This window comes from Chelonoidis abingdonii, chromosome 4 (assembly GCF_003597395.2).
Source record: "Chelonoidis abingdonii isolate Lonesome George chromosome 4, CheloAbing_2.0, whole genome shotgun sequence".
In the NCBI taxonomy this organism is placed as follows: Eukaryota; Metazoa; Chordata; order Testudines; family Testudinidae; genus Chelonoidis; species Chelonoidis abingdonii.
In genome coordinates this window covers 106,733,780-106,753,570 of record NC_133772.1, presented here as the reverse complement: position 1 = coordinate 106,753,570, position 19,791 = coordinate 106,733,780, and the positions used below count along the sequence as shown (strand labels likewise).

The window sequence follows — 19,791 nt, the reverse complement described above, 5'->3', positions numbered from 1 at the left end:
TCCACTGCAACTTGAGACCATTGCTCCTTGTTCTGTCATCTGCCGCCTCTGAGAACAGCCTAGCTCCATCCTCATTGGAACCCCCCTCCAGGTAGTTGAAGATCCTAGAAACATCATGAAAACTATAGCAACTTGGTGAAACCTGTAATTAAGATCAGATAATAGGGAAATGACAAAGGAAAGAGCAGATCAAGTCTAGTGTTTAAAAAAACAAAAAAATCTTCTCACCGGTTACCTTTAGTCTCTTAACTTTCAGTTCATAGAAGAGTTCAGGATGTTTCATAAAAAAGCTTTTCCAGATTTTTTCAGTTCTCCATCCTCACCCAAATAGTCCTAACTTGTTAAAAGGGCAATTGTGAGAGTCCAGGAACACACACACACGGTTTCAAACACTTCAGTCTTTTCTGGGTAAGGAAGGATCTGTAGGTTCCATCATCAGAATACATTGAAAAGGTACTCAAGAGAATACCGTGTATTATGTTTAGTGTCTAGGGAATTAAGATATACATAACATTTGACTCTTGGTGCATACTAAGATTCTGCTTTCAGTTTTGTAGGCTGCAAGTCAAAATTTGTCAAGATTGTTTTATGGAGTTTTTTCTCACAAACAATGAATGAAAGCTAAGGTTGAAAAACTTGTTTTAGTATTTTGGAGATAATTTTCAAAATATTCTCTCTCCGTATTATCTGCATGTCTAGTTTTAGCAAATATGTTTCACATATTGGCCTCATTGCCAGTCTTTTAAAGTGCATGCACATTTGTTTGTTCCCTTTTTTTTGGTGTACAAAAAGCCCAATGCACAGGTTTGGGTAAGGGATTTGTGTGCATAATATTATATGCATGTGCAAGTTCCACATTTATTACTAGCTCATTGGATTTTTTGCACACACAGCTTTGGCACATAAAAAGTTCACAAAATGTAGGCCGTAGATATCTCTGCACTGAGCATTTTTTGATACAGCTTTAAATACTGGTGGAATGGGTTCAGTTATTTTTTAATATTACTTTTCAGTTACTTTTGAATTATTTTAATAAAGAAAGTAACTTCTAATTAAAACATAGTAACTTGTATACTTCCAATAAACTAAAGTGCATTTTATAAAAAGAAAAAATACTTTAAAAAATGTCAATATAAATCATAAGATCTAGACATTTTGAATTTGGTTATTTGTGAACCATTTCCCTGAGTATTGACATTTGTAAATGTGTGGTAACTGCTTGCTGTGAATAAGGAAACTTTATTAGATTGTAAAATACTTTATAATTCTTCAATTATTAGAATGTGACAAGAAGAGGGAGCAGTCCTGGCAGCCTGGAAGTTCCAAAAGACCTTCCTGATATATTGAACAAGCAGAGCCAAATGTACCCTATTGATGATCCAGGTGTCCCTTCTGAATGGACGTCTCCTGCCAGTGCTGGAAGCAGTGATCTCATCAGTTCAGATAGCCATTCTGACTCATTCAGTGCTTTCCAGTATGATGGCCGCAAATTTGAAAGCAAGTATATTTTTCCACTAGTAGTGACGGTTTTTATCTATGAGTATTAATTTCCATTTTTAAATAGGTTGTATACAGCTGTCTCATGAACAGGATTTTGTATGAACATCCCACTGATGTTATTAATAGCTCAGTTAGTGCAGTAATAGTTCTTGAAAGATGCAGTAATTCTTATTAAAATAGCTTTATTCACTATTTGTATTGTAGTAGAGCCCAAAGCAGAAATGGGGCCTTACTGTGTAATGCAGGGATCAGCAACCTTTCAGAAGTGGTGTGCCAAGTCTTCATTTATTCGCTCTAACTTAAAGTTTCATGTGTCGGTAATACATTTTTAGAAGGTCTCTTGTAAAGTCTATAACGTATAACTAAACTATTGTTGTACGTAAAGTAAATAAGGTTTTAAAAATGTTTACAAAGCTTCATTTAAAATTAAAATGCAGAGCCCCCCGGACCAGTGGCCAGTACCTGGGCAGTGTGAGTGCCATTGAAAATCAGCTCACGTGCCACTTTCGGCACCCGTGCCATAGATTGCCAACCCCGGGTGTAATGTGTTGAACAACCCTCCTCCCCCTAAAACACCACACAACATACCTAGGAAGATATGGTCCCAGTGCTCAGGAATCTCTTCATGCATTCATTTTGGAAGTCTTTTTTACTTCTCAAAACATCAGTTTAACTATAAAAAAGTAAGAACCTTTCTTAGTATAGCATTTTTTTTGACTATGTAGTTAGGCATAAGAATGAGGAGTACTTCTAACACCTTAGAGACTAACAAATTTATTTGGACATAAGCTTTCGTGGGCTAAACCCACTTCATCGGATGCATGCAGTGGAATAGTGAAGCAAAATACTACATGATAAAACACAGCTAATTTATTAAACCATTTGTCTTTTAATATTTTTTATTCGTGCCGCTCCCACTCTTGTTAATGGGGAGAGGCTACAAGTGTCACTCAGGACTATCACGTCACACCTTGTACAACTGAGAAGTGATGGGTTTTCTTTGGAAATCTATTAAAGTGTAGAAATTAATTATTCACTTTAGAAGTTAAATAACTACCAGTTAAAACCTGTGCTGTCTTACTGGTGTAATTTGTAAAGTGTAATAAAGCCAAAAAATGGGTGAGAATTAAAAATTACAAAGAGAGATTGTGAATCTCAGTAATGATTGAACTTAGTGATGTTCTAAACGAAGAGAGACCTTAGCCGTGCTTGTAGCTATTTCCATCACTTTACACTGACTCAACAGACATCGTAGGCTTCAGAGTGACACGTGGAATGACAGTCCTGGAATCTTATTAAATAGTCTTAACGATAGCAGAGCGACAAAAGCTATGTTGGCTAAACTGATTTGAGCATGACATTTTGTCTTTAGTGTTACTTATAATTTTGAGATATACCTATCTCACAGAACTGGAAGGGACCCTGGAAGGTCATCGAGTCCAGCCCCCTGCGTTCACTAGCAGGACCAACTGCTGATTTTGCCCCAGATCCCTAAGTGGCCCCCTCAAGGATTGAACTCACTGCTCTGGGTTTAGTAGGCTAATGCTCAAACCACTGAGCTATCCCTTAGTATAATTACAAAGCTTTTACATCTAAAACTCAGGATATAAAACAATCAATTTAGTGCTATTTACAGAAAACTGTCATTTGCCATAATATTCTCAATTAAAGTTGATACTTAAATGTTTTCTTTTAGACACCCTAGGGCTTGTTTACGTGGAGACTTAGTGCTCAGCAAGCCAGGATGTTAATCTACATTGCACTAGCATGCTGTATGGAGCATTCTGTGATGCCCTAAAATTTCTGTAGTACTTCAGAGTGCACTGTGGAACTTTTAGTACACAGTAGCAGAATCCACATGGCCAGTTAGCACTCGGCAGACTGGTGTGCCATATATTCACACCCTGCTTTGCTGCACACTGTCTCCATGTAGACAAGCCCTCAGTGTTGTTGAGGAGATTCCATAATTTGTGCGTTATATTATACCTAAATGATGAGTGAAGTAAAAATATTTGACCTTGCCAACTAAATAGAATGCAGAATATGCAATAGCAGTGTGTTTTGCATAACTCGGTTTTGTGACTGAAACTGGAGAAGCATTTGAAATAGTAAATGGTTTCCTATTTAAATGTTGGTTTTGGAGTAATTTGCTTGAGCGGTTTATTGTTAACATAAAGGGGTATATACATTTTTACATGGACCATTTTGGGAGTGTCTTTGGTTGGCAATGTTCTTTAAGTTCGTGTTCATCAACAACGGTTTAATTAACCACATAGGTCTTCCCTTACTGTAGATTTCAGTTTTGGCACTGATGCTGGGACACCAGCTTCCACTGAGATTGATGCAATTTCAGGACATCAGCAGAGTGCCGAGGAACAGGAAGTGGCTAGTCTAACTACACTCCACATTGATTCTGAAACAAGCAGTCTTAACCAGCAACAATTGTCTGCTGAAGCTGCAACTATTACTGGTAAAGTAGTTGTAAAAATAAGTAGACTTTAATTTCAAATATTTTCATTCATGCTGAAGAATACAGGTAGCAACTTTGGCAATTTAATGTATTTTCTGTGTACACTGATATTTGGAATTCAAGTATTGTGTTAATTGAAATCCTTATGAAAACTAAGTGAAATAACCTGACTAAGAAAAACTTTCCATTGATTTACATGATTGCAGATATTAACATAGAGTGCTAACTATATGTTTAGTCTTCTCTGGAAAAACTGACAGATTTATCATGTGGAAAACTGTGAGTACATAATATACTGTGTATCATGGATGAAGTGTTACCAACTGTTGTTGTTGTTGTTGTTACTAGAAAAACTAATTTTTTTATATAAATAACTCTTTAAAGTATTCTGGTATACAATACTTTTTCAGCTCAACTTACAGCTACATCATGGGATGCCTGAGACACTCCTGCCTCTTACGTTCTGTCAGGGTGGTCTGTTATGGAGCTTGATGCTTTTGATACATAAAACATCAACATATATGCTGTATACAATCCATGTTCACTTGAATATTGAGTTATTAGATTTTTCTCTTCTCCCCACCCTTTTTCACCTCTTGAGAACTAGATCGTGAACCTAAAGTGAGCAGATTCCCTTTTGTAGGAAAGAATCTTCTCCAAGGCGCATCCTGAGGAAGTGTCTGAGTTTATTAGGGCCAGGATTGATGGATTCCATAGCCAGTTTCACATCCCTTGTTCTCTAGCTGTTTTGTATATGCTGTGCCAGTTACAAGCCAAGGATCAAACATGCTTGCTACTTTGAAGTTTCATCTTTGCGACAGAACATCTGTACCCTGGGCTGTGGGGGTCTATAACAAATCCAACTCCTGCATTTTGAGACATGTTGAAGACATCTCTACTTTTGGCAGAAGAGCCTTAGAAATACTCTATTTTCCTTTCCTGAAGCTGTCATTATACTCAGAGAAGCATGGTACTAGCTTCCTTAGACATTTTTTTCTTAATCCCCTCCATATTTATAAACTGTAGTGTCTTTGTTCAGTTGTACTCTTGCTGTCTTAACACTTCCATGCCAAAGAAAGAATTAAGAGGATTAATCTTACTGCCCCAGTTTCCTTCAAATTGTTGACATTTTAGATATTATTAGCCAGCATTTCAGGGATAGTCAGTTTTTGTTTGGCAAAGATATTTATTTTTGTTAATTTTTTAGCTCTGCTTTCCAGTTTCTAAGTGGGAAATTTTCTTGCTGGAGTGTTAACAGGAAATGAATGAGCAGTAAAGAATCCTGTGGCACCTTATAGACTAACAGACGTTTTGAAGCATGAGCTTTCGTGGGTGAATACCCACTTCGTCAGTGCATACTAGTGGAAATCTTCCAGGAGCGCAGGTGTTATGTATGCAGGCAATAGAATAACAGTTTATTCTCAGGTAGGTGAGGCCATGTTCTAGCAGTTGCAAGGTGAAACAAGGAGTTGGAGAACTTGTTTGGTGTTGGGCAAGCCATTCAGTCTTTCATGTTTAATCACTGAGACTGATGGTTGTCAATTTGCAGATGAATGAAGTCGCGTTTCTCTTTGAGTTGGGCTGTTTTTTATGCTGCAGGAATGCCTTAGATTGCTATAGTGTGGCGGCAGGAGGGTTGAGGTGTTCTCCTCAGTTTTTGTAGTTATTGCCTTCCTAATATCTGCTTGTGTCAATTTATCATTTTCTGACTTGCTGTAGAAGAACCTTCACTTCGTGGTACACTTATAGCAGTCTTATGTGGCCATCTGCAGCAAAAAAACTGTCGACCGACTTCCAAGAGGAATGCTGTATTAGTTCTCTGGCAGATTTTGACACCATCATAGGATTAAACAAAGCTGATGAAGGCTAGCCAACTTACAAAGCCGTTTCATTTCTCTATGGTTTTACCATCAATGCTTAGAAGAGAGGCTTCCATACTGATGAAATACTTTGTTGATTTGCTTGCTTGCATATTACTTACACTTGTCTGAATTTTCCACTAGATGAATTTGCAGGGGATTCACCCACGAAAGCTCATGCTCCAAAACGTCTGTTAGTCTATAAGGTGCCACAGGATTCTTTGCTGCTTTTACAGATCCAGACTAACACAGCTACCCCTCTGATACTTGAGGAAATGAATGAGTTTGTATTCACTGTTCATCCAGTAGCATCAGAGCAAAGTGATTCTGCAGTACTCGTTGTAAGAATTAGAGGCAACTGTGATGGCGTATCCTTCAGTTTTCTCAAAAGAGCCCAATGGCTTATCAAATTCTGCATAATTAGTCTGCCCTTTCCTTTCCAACTCCTGTACAGAATTGTTTTGGTCACTATATCCTTCTGTGTGGAGAGAGCAGAAAACAGAAATAAAAGTTTATTTTAATAGGTTTTAAATACAATACTTGATGTACTCTTTCCCATGCCTCCCTCACCCTAAAATAAGTATTTTCTGCTTCTCTGTGGAAAGTAGTAAATGATGTCCTTTTGGAGAAGTCCTGGAGCTTATTAGCCTGAAATGTGCATTTTAAATAAGACCTGAGGAAAAGATGGAGAACAAGCAAACAGTAGCTAATAAAAATCCTTTACCTTTTAACTACCAGAGGGAAACAGTATGCTGTGTTGCAGAGGAATGCTGAAAGGGGGAAAAGTACTTTCCTAGGATATATCCGTGGTGTTTTTCAGATTTTTTTTATTTGGTGTCCGCTTTTGTGAACTGCTACTATCTTTTTATTATAAAGACCTTAATTATAATTCCATATTTAAGGTTGTGTTGAGTTTTTCACTTGAAGCAGGATAGAAATCCCTGTATTTCACATTTGAGCAATTTAATTTAGTTTCCTTATTTACCATAATTACTGTTCAGACAGGAATTTAATTTACTTTTAATGCTTTCTGAATGATAAATTTAACTTTTTAATTAAAGAGAGAACAATCAATTAAAAATCATTGTTTTGTAAGTTAGCCTGAATAGCCGTTAGCTTTCTTTTCTTTTCTTTTCTTTTTTTTTCTTGTTCTTGTAGCTAAATGAGTTACTTTTGGAACTTCACATACACAAAGATATGTTTATCCTGACATCTCAAATATAGGCTACATTTATCTAAATTTTAAAAGTCAGACGTTTCAGCCTTTTCATTGTAACAGTTTTGTTTTATGCTTAGGTAAGCCAGTGGTTAAATCACGTATCTCCCATGTTCTCTGCTACTTAACTTAGCTGCCTGAGCTCTGCTGCTTATGGGGCTCTCCAGCCAGCTTCTGACTCAAAGGCAAGGTGAACCGTGAGGCGAGAGAAGCAGAATTGGAGAACAGAAACATGACCGACACCTGCTCTCCTTTCCCGGGTCTGTCAGTAGTGGAGACCTGACAAGAATACCAAGAAATAATAAAACATCAGGAGGTGTCTTTGCAGCATTGCTCCCCAGCACAGAATTTTACTTCCCTTGGTAGTTGAAGGAATAAGAATTTTCATTTAACTACAGCTTGCTTGTTCTTTGTATTTTCTCTGGCCTTATTTTTCACATTCAGGAATTTGGACACCAATTAAGTCATATGACTTAAGCATATATCTAAAATTTATACCTATTCAGAAAAATATTCACTTCAGTTGGACTTAAACATGTTCCTAAATGCTTTTACTGAATTGGGATCTTGGTGAAAGAAGGTGGGAAGAAACTTGATTGGCTGAGAACACTGAAAGTATTGTCAGAGAAAATAAATACTGTAAAACAATTTGTACGTAATGTAGACATTTGCCAATTAATCCATGTACACGATTTGGTATCAGTTTATCGCTTGACTGATGACTTCTTTCACAGCACTATTCACATGGACACCTGCTTGTGGTGTATATAGTTTCTTGGCCAGATTTGATTATAAAAAGAGCTTAGGGTGTTTTTTTTTTTAATGTTATGGTTAGAAAATTTTTCAGAATTTTGAAGAAATAGAAAAGATTTTTAAGGTAACTTTTAAAAAATTGCATTTACAGGCTCTGAAAGTGCTTCTCCAATCCAATCTGCTCTTGGATCCCGATCACAGACACCTTCTCCTGCCACTCTGAATGCAGATCATCTTGAGCAGAAGGATCTGCAGCTGGATGAGAAGCTCCACCACTCAGTTTTACAGACGCCAGATGACCTAGGCAATATCTGGAATAGAAAACTTTAAAATTGTTCTTTCTTTCTTTTTCACTGCAATATAGTTAATAGATAGTATTTGTTCAGTATGGAATAGCCTCATACAAGGCTTTTATATTAATTTACATTGACAGATTTTGAAATTTTTAAATGAAAATAATTTCCTTAAAGTTACAGAAAGCCCTGTGTTTTTTGTGTGTCACTGCAGGGGCTTATCAATAGATTATTTGGATTATCAGTCCAGAAAACCTTTTTAATCTTTTTATGTTTAAAATCACAACAATATAATGTAATGTGCAGTATTGTCCAGAACTGCATCATCATTAATACATAAGTAATGAAGCATCATTACGTTTGTATGATGCTGTAATGTAATTTTAGAATATCTTTTGTTTTTCTCTTCTGATTTATACAAACTCTTAGCTGAGGCTAAATGGTACCCATTGAATTGTGTGGCACACTTGCTTTGTTGAAATGTTTATAAGTCAAGAAATTGATAGTTGTTTATGGAAAGGTAACTTTTTTTCTCTGACCCTATATGATCAACTATACCTAACTGCCAAACTTCATGCACAATAAACCCTTAACTTCTATGATGTAAATGCAGTAATGGTATATAGAGAATATCTACCCTATTGTACATAGCTGAATTTTCCTCTCACATATCCTATATGAACCATTGACCCAAATTCCAGACCCTCCTCCACAACTCACTGACAGAAAAATATAAAATAAAATAAAATATAAAAATAAAAAAATATATATGTCTCCCATAGTGGCTATGGGAAAACACTATTAAAATAAAATTAAAAGGAGATATATATTTTATTTATTTTAATTGTGTTTTCCCATAGCCACTATGGCCCAGTTTTTTTTTAAAAAGCATGGTATTCAGTTGAGGCAGATTTTCCAGAGAGCTCAAATCCCGTTTAGGCATCTAAATAAGTGGCCAGATTTTCAGAAGAGTTCAGTATGTTCTAGTGCTATGAGAGGTTTTGAAAATCTGACCATAAATGTCACAATTGGAGCTGCTGTGCACCAACACTTTTGAAGTTCTTGCGCTCCATATAAGTCCCTAAATGTGAACTGAGTAGAAAGGGTTGGAAAATTTCCAATGGAACATATTTCTGTCAAAAAATGCAAATTTGTCGAAATCAAAACATTCCATGGGAACATGTTGATTTTCACAAAATCCCAATGGAAATCGAGCACTTTTCTTTCAGTTTCCTTCCAACTTGCCTCCCCAGTGTTTGCTCAGGGGTTCTAGGCTCCTGGCTAAGTCCTAGAAGCCTGACTCTTCCCCATATGGCAGGCTGCCAAGGCTCTGGCCAGCTTGGAGAGCCTCAGAAGTGTTTCGAAAGGGTGAAAATTTAACTTTTTCAAAATACATTTATTTATGAAATTCTGGAATTTCTTGTGGTTTCCAGCCAGCTCCTCTGTGTGTAGGGGGTGGAGGAGGTGGGGGGAGAAGAGGGGTGTGGTGTTTTTTTTTTGTTTTTGTTTTTTTTTAAACCTGGCTCCAGTTGTGTGTGCTGAGCACTTTAAAATCCTAGGTATTTTGAAGAACTAATCCTATGCATCAAAAATTCAAATCTAACCTCATTCTCTCTCCAAAAATTATATCCTCTGTTTGCAATGCTCAAATAAGATTTTAGATACTGTACCATAAAATACTACATATGGATGGCAGCTGAAATATGGGATCATAGTGAATGTTTTTTATTTTTGTTTTTTGAGAAACCACAACATTGAATATTCTGACTTTCAAGTGCTTGTGCATAGTATTTATAATTGACAGTTTTTAATGTTTAATATCAATTGATAGATATTTACCAATCTTAACTTATTTAGGCTTTTGGGGGGCTAAGAAAAGTAGATAAACTATCTGCCAGCAGGAAAAGTAGGTTTTATTTGTACTACTTTGAAGTGGAGAGAACTGCATCTGGTGTGATGCTTTCAGGCTCCTGGGCTGAGTTATTGAATATTGCCCCCTCACTAGCTGACTAAGGAGGGACTAGTGGTAAGATACAGCAGTTCACACTTTCTTCATGATTCTCTTCTCTAATTTGCAAGTAAGAGTCAGTCATGGTAAATGCTAAAGAAAAAGGTCCAGCTGCTTTAGTGAGTAAAATTTAAAGCTGAAGGCTAATTTTCTGACAGTCCTTTGAATGAGGAATGTTGGAGATTTTGCTGCTTCATTGAAGCAAAAGCATAAATGAAATGTCTTTAGTAAGGAAAAGTAGACTGATGTAGTTAATTTAATAACAAGATTGGATGACTCAGTGCTAAAGTGGCTAGCGCTATAAGAAATATCTTTATTGTACTTACTCTACATACATGCCTTATCCATTTATTACTTGTTTTAAGGAAACTATTCATGATTTAAATATCAGACCTTATTCTGCTTTACCAAAGGTCATTCTTATTGTATGTTTTTTCTTCTATTACAGAAACTAGTGAATTCCCATCAGAATGTTGCAGTGTGATGGCAGGGGGCACCCTTACAGGATGGCACGCAGATGTTGCTACTGTAATGTGGAGACGAATGCTAGGGATTTTGGGAGATGTCAACACCATTATGGACCCTGAAATTCATGCACAAGTTTTTGATTATTTGTGTGAACTCTGGCAGAACCTGGCTAAGGTACAAGAACCTTCTCTACAAACCAGCTTGATAGGGCAAGAGCTTGAGAATGGATCAAAAACTATAAATTTCTGATATACTGCCTCTGTGTTCTTAAATAATTACAGATAAGAGATAATCTTGGTATTTCAGCTGATAACCTGACTTCACCCTCTCCACCAGTTTTAATCCCACCGCTGAGAATTCTAACTCCATGGCTTTTCAAGGTAAATACAATAATCCATTCAGTAGATAAGAGATGTTCATATAATATAGACCAGTGCTAACATTAACCTGTTACTTCATTTGTGTAATAAGTACTTTTTTTAAAAACTGTAGGCAACTATGTTGACTGATAAATACAAACAAGGCAAGCTACATGCTTATAAGCTTATTTGTAATACGATGAAGCGAAGACAAGATGTTTCTCCAAATAGGGATTTTTTAACTCATTTCTACAATATAATGCACTGTGGACTTCTTCATGTTGATCAGGTAAGTAGTTTTTTTATATATATATTTTTTTAAATTCAGATGAGGATGTATGATATAACTGAAATGGAGTCACGTCTCTGTCAAAAAATACACCTCTACCTCGATATAATGCAACCCGATATCACGCAATAAAGCAGTGCTCCGTGGGGGCAGGGCTACGCACTCTGGCGGATCAAAGCAAGTTCGATATAACGCAGTTTCACCTAAAACACGGTAAGATTTTTTTGGCCCCCAAGGACAGCGTTATATCGAGGTAGAGGTGTACTGGGTGGATTTTCAATTAAATAATTTAACTTGGTAATTAAGAATCAGTACTTCAATGTATATCCTATTGCTTAGCAATTGCCTTGGTAAATCATGCTTATAGTAATGAGCACAATTATAACCTGCTATACACATTTGTGCAGGGGCATAAGGAGGCAGAAGGTGCCCCATTTTTCATCTACACAGGCTATGCTATCCGTATTGCAGGTTGCAGCATGGAGGAAAGAGAAACAAGCAACTTCTAGGAGACTTCCCTCTCTCCCTTCAGTACACCAACCTTTGCAGTTGGGCTGGTGGGAAAGTAATTTTGCCAGGTACAAAATTGGTTCAGATTGCTACTTTGCTTTCCTTCCATCCCAGGAGCAAAGTAGGAACAAAGGACCATACTGACTCTGAGTCACAGCGTGGTTCTTGGTCTGCTCCCTGGCTGGAGCAATTACATGCTGCACCATACCTAGTGCTTGTGGTAAAATCAAAATCTATCTCAGTATGCATAGCAATATAAATCTTCACTGTACTTTGATAGAAATCATTAGCTAATCTTCACAGTATTAACTTCCATTTGATAAGTAGTATTGTCCAAAATTTCAGTGGAGAAACTTTTATGAAAATGTTAAGTGACTGTCAAAGCTGGATTGAGACCTCTTACGCTGCCAGCTCCCCATCCTATATATAGACCACATCTCTGACACATACAAGGTATACTGTACAAAAGGGAACTGTTAACAAAGCACACATCATATTTCCCAAGATACCATTGTCCTATTAGGATATGGTAATCCAAGCCAATTTAGAATGCTGCTTTTGTTGGCATAATTTTTTAAAACTTGAAGTGATTAGCGCTTTTTTTGGTCAAGGTCCCTCAGTGTAGGTCAAGCTTTTTCCTTTATATCTGCCAGATCGGTAATGCAGGCAAACTCCCCTTCCAGTGCTTGCTCATGTCGATTCCATTGTAAGTGTGTGCGCATCCACATCCGTGGCCATCGGAGACTTTTGCGTTAGCGGTATCCATAGGGCCAGCTGTGTCATCCCCTTGAGTGCTGTGCTTATGTGCTGGTATATCAGGCGCTACCAGCCCTATGCCCTCTTGGTTCCTTCTTTACGACAACTCCAACAGAGGGGCAGGAAGATTGGTAACAGAATGGACATGAGCAACACATCCTGAAGAACAGTTACGAAAAGGTGAATAACTTTGTCCAAAAAAAAAAATAAAAAAAAATGAAGACCTATGAACCGATCAGCATGGGGACTGAATTCTTTCCAAAAAAAGTAGGTAGGAGAAGTTAAAGATCAGAGTAGATTTTATTAAGTGTTTCAGTCAAATACAAAATTTTCATTCAGGAGCCATTAGAGAAGTGTAAGTAGAGCTTACAAATCCTACATTTTTGTACTTTTTCTGAGTTTCACCAGTGGCATAATCCTACATCCATTGGAGTCCGTTACAGTTTTGCCAGTGACTTTGGTAGGAACAAGATCAAGACACATACCTCTCTGAAAATACTGGAAGAAGCAATCTTGCGGAGTTAAATGTAGTTGATGATGATTACTTGAGACATGTAAAGAAACTGAAGCAGCCAAAATACTGCCGTGAAAATTATCTTCATATCTTGTCACTCAGGTTCAAATAAAAAAATGACATGGTCTATTTTCCAGTTTCCTGTCTTTTCTGACCTCACTTTTAATCTTCCGATTCTGTCACTTTTTGAGTCTTTTCAATGTAATTTAGGTTTAATTCCTCAGGGCAGTCTTTATTTGCCAGTAAAGTGGCATACAAACCTCTGGTGCTATGTAAATACAATATTAGTGAACAGTGAGTCCAGGCTACAGCAGACAGCTATATGTTTTTGTTTATTTTCTTTCTTGTAGAGAGATGTAAGTTCCAGTAGTTTCTCTTGCTCACAAAGCAATCTAATAGCTAATTTCAAATATTTCTGGTAAGAGAGTGCCTCATCAGCATAGTTTTCAAGCCCTTGTTATAGTAATTAATACCACTAAGCTTGTTCCCAGATATATGTGGTTCAGTGGCAAATGGTGAGTGTCAGGGGGCAGAGGGGTGTTTGTGTATCCAAGGCCAGCCGTAGCACTTAGCCCAGAATATTGCCACTCTGTCACCTAATGGCAAGACTGTCTGAGGCACTGCTGTCCCATGGTGAGAATCAAGGGCTACCTTGCCTAGCAGCCACAGTTCAAGATAATATCACCCAGTGGTGAGCATGAAGGGCCACATTGCCTAGTGGCTACAGTATGGATGGGGAGGGAGTAGGGGAACCCAAGCTCACCTTGCTCCACCGTGTTCTGACCTGGGGACCTTCAAAATAGTCCTACAGGTGACTTAGGGACTGGCACCCTTGCTCTATTTCTCTGAGTCACTTCCTACCCCTAAAAGCAGCAAAGAATCCTGTGACACCTTATAGACTAACAGACATTTTGGAGCATGAGCTTTCGTGGGTGAATACCCACTTCGTCACATGCATCTGACGAAGTGGGTATTCACCCACGAAAGCTCATGCTCCAAAATGTCTGTTAGTCTATAAGGTGCCACAGGATTCTTTGCTACTTTTACAGATCCAGGCTAACACGGCTACCCCTCTGATACTTCCTACCCCTAGCTTCTGTTCTTCTCAGTACCACGGGGTCTGCCTAGGATCCCACTTGACATCCTCTCAGGTCCTTCTCTGGAGCACCTTCCCCTGCTGGCGGTGACTCATCACCCTCAGTCCCTGTGGTTGAAGGTCTGCAGTGGCTTAGCTGTGAGGCCCGGTCCTGGTTTCTTGGAGCCCTGGCAGCTTCTGTACAGGAGGCTGTTGCACCCAACTGCTCTCATGCTCCATCTGCCCAGACTGAACTGAGCTGCTTCCTTTTGAATCCTTCCTCCACTGGGAGCATGCCCAGCAGAGGTGAGGAAGCAAAGCTTCCTTCATCCATAGAAGCTCCCTAACCCTCACCTCATCAGTGCGGGGTTGCTACAACCCATCACAATAAGAAGATGTTAGTTCCAGTAATCCTATTCAAATCACAATCTTCCTATGAGTGATTTAGCAGTGATCTTACATTTTTACAAAAGGAACCTATCTACGTTTTTTCATACATTGTGCTGCTTTTGGTTACCTTTCTTTTCCTCTTTTAATTTCTCTTTCCCTCATCCCCTGATGCTATTTCTGCCTTACTGAGAGATCATGTGTGAACTTTTTAAGAAATGAAATTTCACTTGTTCCTGTGCAACAGTAAATCGGTTAGTTTACAATCTTAGGTCTTCCATATGACAGAAGAACTTTGAAATTATCTTCCTAAAGTAAACAGAAGGCTGAAGAAATATGAAAGCAATTATATGCTACAGTATTTAGTCTTCTTAAATATTATTCAGTGTCGCCATCCCCAAGTGTTCAAAAATCATGGGACAGGCCCGAAAGCCCATGAGATTTAAAAAAAAAGGCAGTTTTTTCTTTGTTTTGTTTCTGAGTCTTTAGGACACACTTATGTCCTGGTTTCAAGCTTTTCTCCACACCCACGAAGTCTGTAAACTTACTGTTTTATGATAGCAGAGGTTCTTGTGAAATAGGAGGATTCGGGAGAGCAGAGGGTGCTTTTTAGAAAAACATCAAATATTGTGAGAGTGGGCAACACTGCTATTTTTTTCAGAATTTACTGTATTTCCAGGTAACCATTTAGTGTGATTCTTTAGCTGACAATTGAAATCCTCTCCCTCAGCTGTACTGTAGGATAAATGAAGTTAATTTTTCCCTTATGTTCTTATGCTTTCTTTTAGAGAAGGAAATATAGAACAGATCAGTTAGTGTTAAAATGCATGAAAGAAACTAAAGACATTTCATGGCTTAAATTTTTTTCCTAATGGGTCATATCTGTGTGAAGTAGGTATTCTTTAAGTAGATGCAGACATGTATTGCACTTAGGCATGTGCATGCCCAGCACTCCGAAGCCAGAGACTTTTGCCTAGCAGTACCCATAGAGAGATGGCACATTTTGTTTTAGTCTAGTTTATGGTATATACTTAGTGCTAGTCAATGGTTAGTAGAGTGTGTTAGGCCTGGTCAACACTGGGAGGGGTCAGTCTAGGTTACACAACTTCAGCTACGTGAATAACATAGCTGAAGTCGATGTACTTAGATCTACTGGTCATGGTGTCTTCACTGCAGTGAGTTGACTGCTGCCACTCCCCCGTTGACTCTGCCTGCGCCTCTCACAGCGGTGGAGTACAGGAGTTGACAGGAGAGCGCTCAGGGGTCAATTTATCGCGTCTAGACTAGACACGATAAATTGACTCCTGCTGCATCGATTGCTGCCTGCCGATTCAGCGGGTAATATAGACATACCCTTAGTTGATAGTGTTCCCCTCTGGTGCCCACACCAGGGTTTAAACGTTGTCATTCGTGTGGAGGGGTGATCCCCAACAGTGACACCTCCACATGAGATGCTTGCATTGTCTTGGCGAGGCTTACAGAGCATTGTTCCATCTGTAGATCATTCAAGAAGTGCACTTGGGTGGTACAGGGATTTTCCTCTCAAGCAGCATCTGCTTGAACAGGCCATGTTGCCTGATCCAGTACTGAAACCTTCCTCAGGCTGAAGATGGCCCTCAGGTTCAGTTTCAGTAAGCGCTGCCACCTCTCATTCTGGGGCAGGTGCTTCTCCGAAGAGGCAGAGGAGCTGCTCTCCGTTATTGGTGCTGAGGAAGAGTTCTCATAAGACCAATCAGGACTGCTTCAGGTTGCGGCACAACTTGTCTGCCTCCCCCAGGAAAAGCACAAATTAGCATGGAACCAGTTCCAGTGTGTGGGATGGCACAGGTACCAAGTGGGAAGGACATAAACCCCATATTGTTGACTCCAGTGCCAGCCTCCAGGTCCCGATGAGGGTGATGCCAGTACAAGTCTAGTGGACCTGCTCTGCCTTTCCATTCTGTCCTCACTGCTGGTCCAGGACTTTGCGATGCTCACACCTTCAGCAGCCCCTCCAGTGGAGCGCTCCGCTGAACCTTCATGCTCATCAGAACTGCACCAAGACACTCCCTCCTTGTGGTGGGCATGGAGCTGGTACTGGAATCAGTGCAGGGGCATCGGAACCTGGACCCTCTTTGGCCATGCTGTATTTGACACCTCAGTTGAGGGGGCTCTCATCATCTTGGACATTGATGCACTTGGATGCTTTGGTACCTCTGTTGACTCCAGGACCAGTGCTGCCTGACATGCTCAGCACTGACAGCACTGTGTTAATCACAGGATCTGATTCTTGCCTTGTTCTGGACAATGGCTGAATTGGACTACCTAATGGCTCCCTCAGGTGTCACTCCACCCATGTTGCCGAGATCCAGGGGCTCTGATTCCAAGTCAGAGTCATCCTCCTGCTCCGCATCTCCTAATGAACTCCAGGGGCTGCCAGTGGACCAGTGTGGCTCTCATAATTGGCATGTGGCCAGGACAGAGGACCTTAGCCAGGCTCCTACTGGTCACCAATGCCCTACTCATATCAGTGGCCACCTTGGACTCAGTGGGATATTCCTCACTTGCAGAGATCCTACTTTTCACCCCATTCAAAGCTGAAGTCATGTGCTAGGTCAATGGTGCCACAAGCCTAAGCATCAGTGTTCTTTCTCCCTGAGAAGCCATGAGAGATCTCCCTTCCAGATGCATCTTTTGAGGGGTGAGAGCCAGTTTTTGCTCAGCCAGTACCCTCTTCCTCATCGCTAGATGATGTGGTGCTGCCCGGTTCAGCCTCCCCTTCTATTCCGGAGGGCTTTAAGGCATGCCAGGACCTTTTACTACACATAGCCACATCCATAGGCATCCAGGCAGAGTTTCTTCAGGAGAGCACACATAGACTGGTAGATTTCAAGTCTGCGGTCCCTGGGAGTATGGCCCTCCCAATCAATGATGTGTTCTTTGAGCCAATAAGAGCCCTGTGTACCACCAGTGGCAAGGTTCATAAAGTCCTACTTTGGTCTCATGCAAGGATTTGAAGGGTTCTGTTCCCACCCACAAAATCCCTGACCATAATGCTGGTAAATGACAGTGACCGACAGAGTGGGTTCAAGTCTACCACCAAGAGACTCCCAAGTGGTTGGATCTTCTGGGAGGAAGGTCTATACCTCATCATTCCTACGGACAAGGATTTTAAACAAGCTTTGCTGTCCAAGTATAATTTCCTCAATTGGTCAGCCATGTCTAAATTCGAAGACCAGTTGTCTGAGGCCCTATGTGAAGAGTTTCAGGTATTTGTTGTGGAAGGTTGTGTGGTGGCCAAAACATCCCTGCAGACCACCCTTGACATTGCACACCTCAGCCAGGTGATGGCCGTGGCGGTAACTATGAGGAGGGCTTCCTGGTTGTGAAATTCTGGGATCACTTTGGGCGTCCATCCTATTGAAAACTTGCCCTTTGACCGCTGTCTTGCTCTTGGACAGGACTGATTATCTGCAGTCTTTTAAGGATTCCAGAGTACCTTGAGGTCCTTGGGAGTGTACGCGTCATCTGTGCAAAGGCTCCACTACGGGGCACAGCAGCAGCAACAATATTGCCCACAGCATTCCTTTGCATAGCCTTTCTCTGAAACAGTGGGACTACCCTATAAAGAAAGAGAGATCCCACAAAAGCAGGCGGATTCAGGCTTTGAACAACCCATATGCCCTCCCTTGACACCTGCTAAGGGCCCATTTGGACTCCTTAGTCCAGAGTACTGGTCTAGTCATTACTTTGCCCCCCGCCCCCACTGCCTTTGGGGACAGGCGGGCCCATTTTTACAATGCTTGGGACTTGGTTACTTCCTACGGCTGGGTCTTATACACTGTCAGATCAGGCTACACAATTCAGTTCCTTTTCAGGCCCCCTTCCCACCCCTACTTCCTGTCCCTCTTCAGGGACCCTTCTCATGAGACACTGTTCATCAAGCAGGTCAGCTTTCTGCTAATGTTGGGAGCAATGGAGGAGCACTGGGGCTACAGCTGCTTCTCCTGGTACTTCCTGATACCATAATCCAAGGGTGGGATGAGACCCATTCTTGACGTTCAGGGCCTCAGCAAATTCAACAAGTACATGAAATTCCGCATCCAATCCAATATCGACTACTCCCCAGGCTATCTGAGAATGACTCTGGACCTTCAGGATGCTTATTTTCAAGTCACTATTCTAAGAAGCCATAGGAAGAACTTTGTTTTATGGTAGGAGAACACATTTTCAATATATGATTCTCCCATTCAGCCTCTCTTCTGCCCCCCAATCTTCATCAAATGCGTGCCAGTTGTTACGGCATATCTCAGGTGGAAAGGAATCCACGTTTTCCCATACCTCAACGACTGGTTACTGAAGGGTGGGTACATAGAAGACCTTCTCACCCACATTGATGCCACATCGCGTTCACTTCAGTGTCTGGGACTCATCTTAAACATCACAAAGTCGACCTTGGATCCAGCTCAAAAAATTGAGATCACTGGGGCCCTGTTAGATTCCACAAGGTTGAGGGCGTTCCTGTCAACTATCTGTTTCCAGGCAATTCAACGGTTCTGCCTCAGTCTGCAATCTCAGCCCTCCATGACACTGCATGTATGTCTTAGCCTGTTGGGTCACATGTTCATTTGCATGCAAGTGGTCCAGGTCGCTAGACTGCACCTATGCCATCTTCAGATGTGACTCAGGACAAGCTACTACCCTGCCCTGCGTTCTCTGAACAGGTTGGTTTGCCTTCCTCCACCAGTCCTAGGTTCCTTGCACTGGTAGGAGTCCTCACTCACTGTGTGCCAGGGAGTCCCTTCGCTAGGTCCCTCCAACTAAGTCAGTAGTTACCAACGCTTCCTTTCTGGGTTGGGGGTGGGCGCATCTGGACTCATTTAGGGTGCAGGGCCTGTGGTCAAAACAGGAAGCCTCATTCCTAATCAATGTGCTGGAACTTTGAGCCATCCACAATGCATGTTGTGCCTTCTGGGACCATTTCACACACCTAGTGGTTCACCTACTCACCGACAATACCACTGCAATGTACTAAGTGAACAAACAAGGGGGAGGCATTCCAGGTTACTCTGTCTAGAGGCAATCAACCTATGGCAATTCTGCATCAAAGCAGACATCACTCTGGTAGCAGCCCACTTGCTGGGGGCACAAAATTGTCTTCCAGACATCTCAGCAGGGTTCTCTTCCTGAGCTGAGTGTGGTCCTTGAAGGTGAATGCCCTCTGAGTTGTCTTTAAGACATGGGGCATCCGTGTGATCAACCCATGTGTGACGAGGGAAAACAAAGCATCCCTTATTCTGCTCCTATGGGGGTCTCTGCCCAGGCTCCCTCTCTCATGTTTTCCACTGGAACTGG

The 19,791-nt window shown here is 40.6% G+C and overlaps 1 protein-coding gene across 5 annotated transcripts in view; it reads left to right on the top strand.

Moving 5' to 3' along the window:
- The window catches only part of RALGAPA1 (Ral GTPase activating protein catalytic subunit alpha 1), a 265,890-nt gene that overhangs the window by 130,254 nt on the left and 115,845 nt on the right, over positions 1 to 19,791 (top strand). For all 5 annotated transcript variants that reach the window (XM_075065524.1, XM_075065523.1, XM_075065522.1 and 2 more), the window contains 6 exons: positions 1,281 to 1,497; positions 3,794 to 3,970; positions 7,950 to 8,102; positions 10,548 to 10,741; positions 10,849 to 10,947; positions 11,060 to 11,215. In XM_075065524.1, the coding sequence (XP_074921625.1) occupies positions 1,281 to 1,497; positions 3,794 to 3,970; positions 7,950 to 8,102; positions 10,548 to 10,741; positions 10,849 to 10,947; positions 11,060 to 11,215 (996 nt within the window). The remainder of the gene's footprint in view (positions 1 to 1,280; positions 1,498 to 3,793; positions 3,971 to 7,949; positions 8,103 to 10,547; positions 10,742 to 10,848; positions 10,948 to 11,059; positions 11,216 to 19,791) is intronic.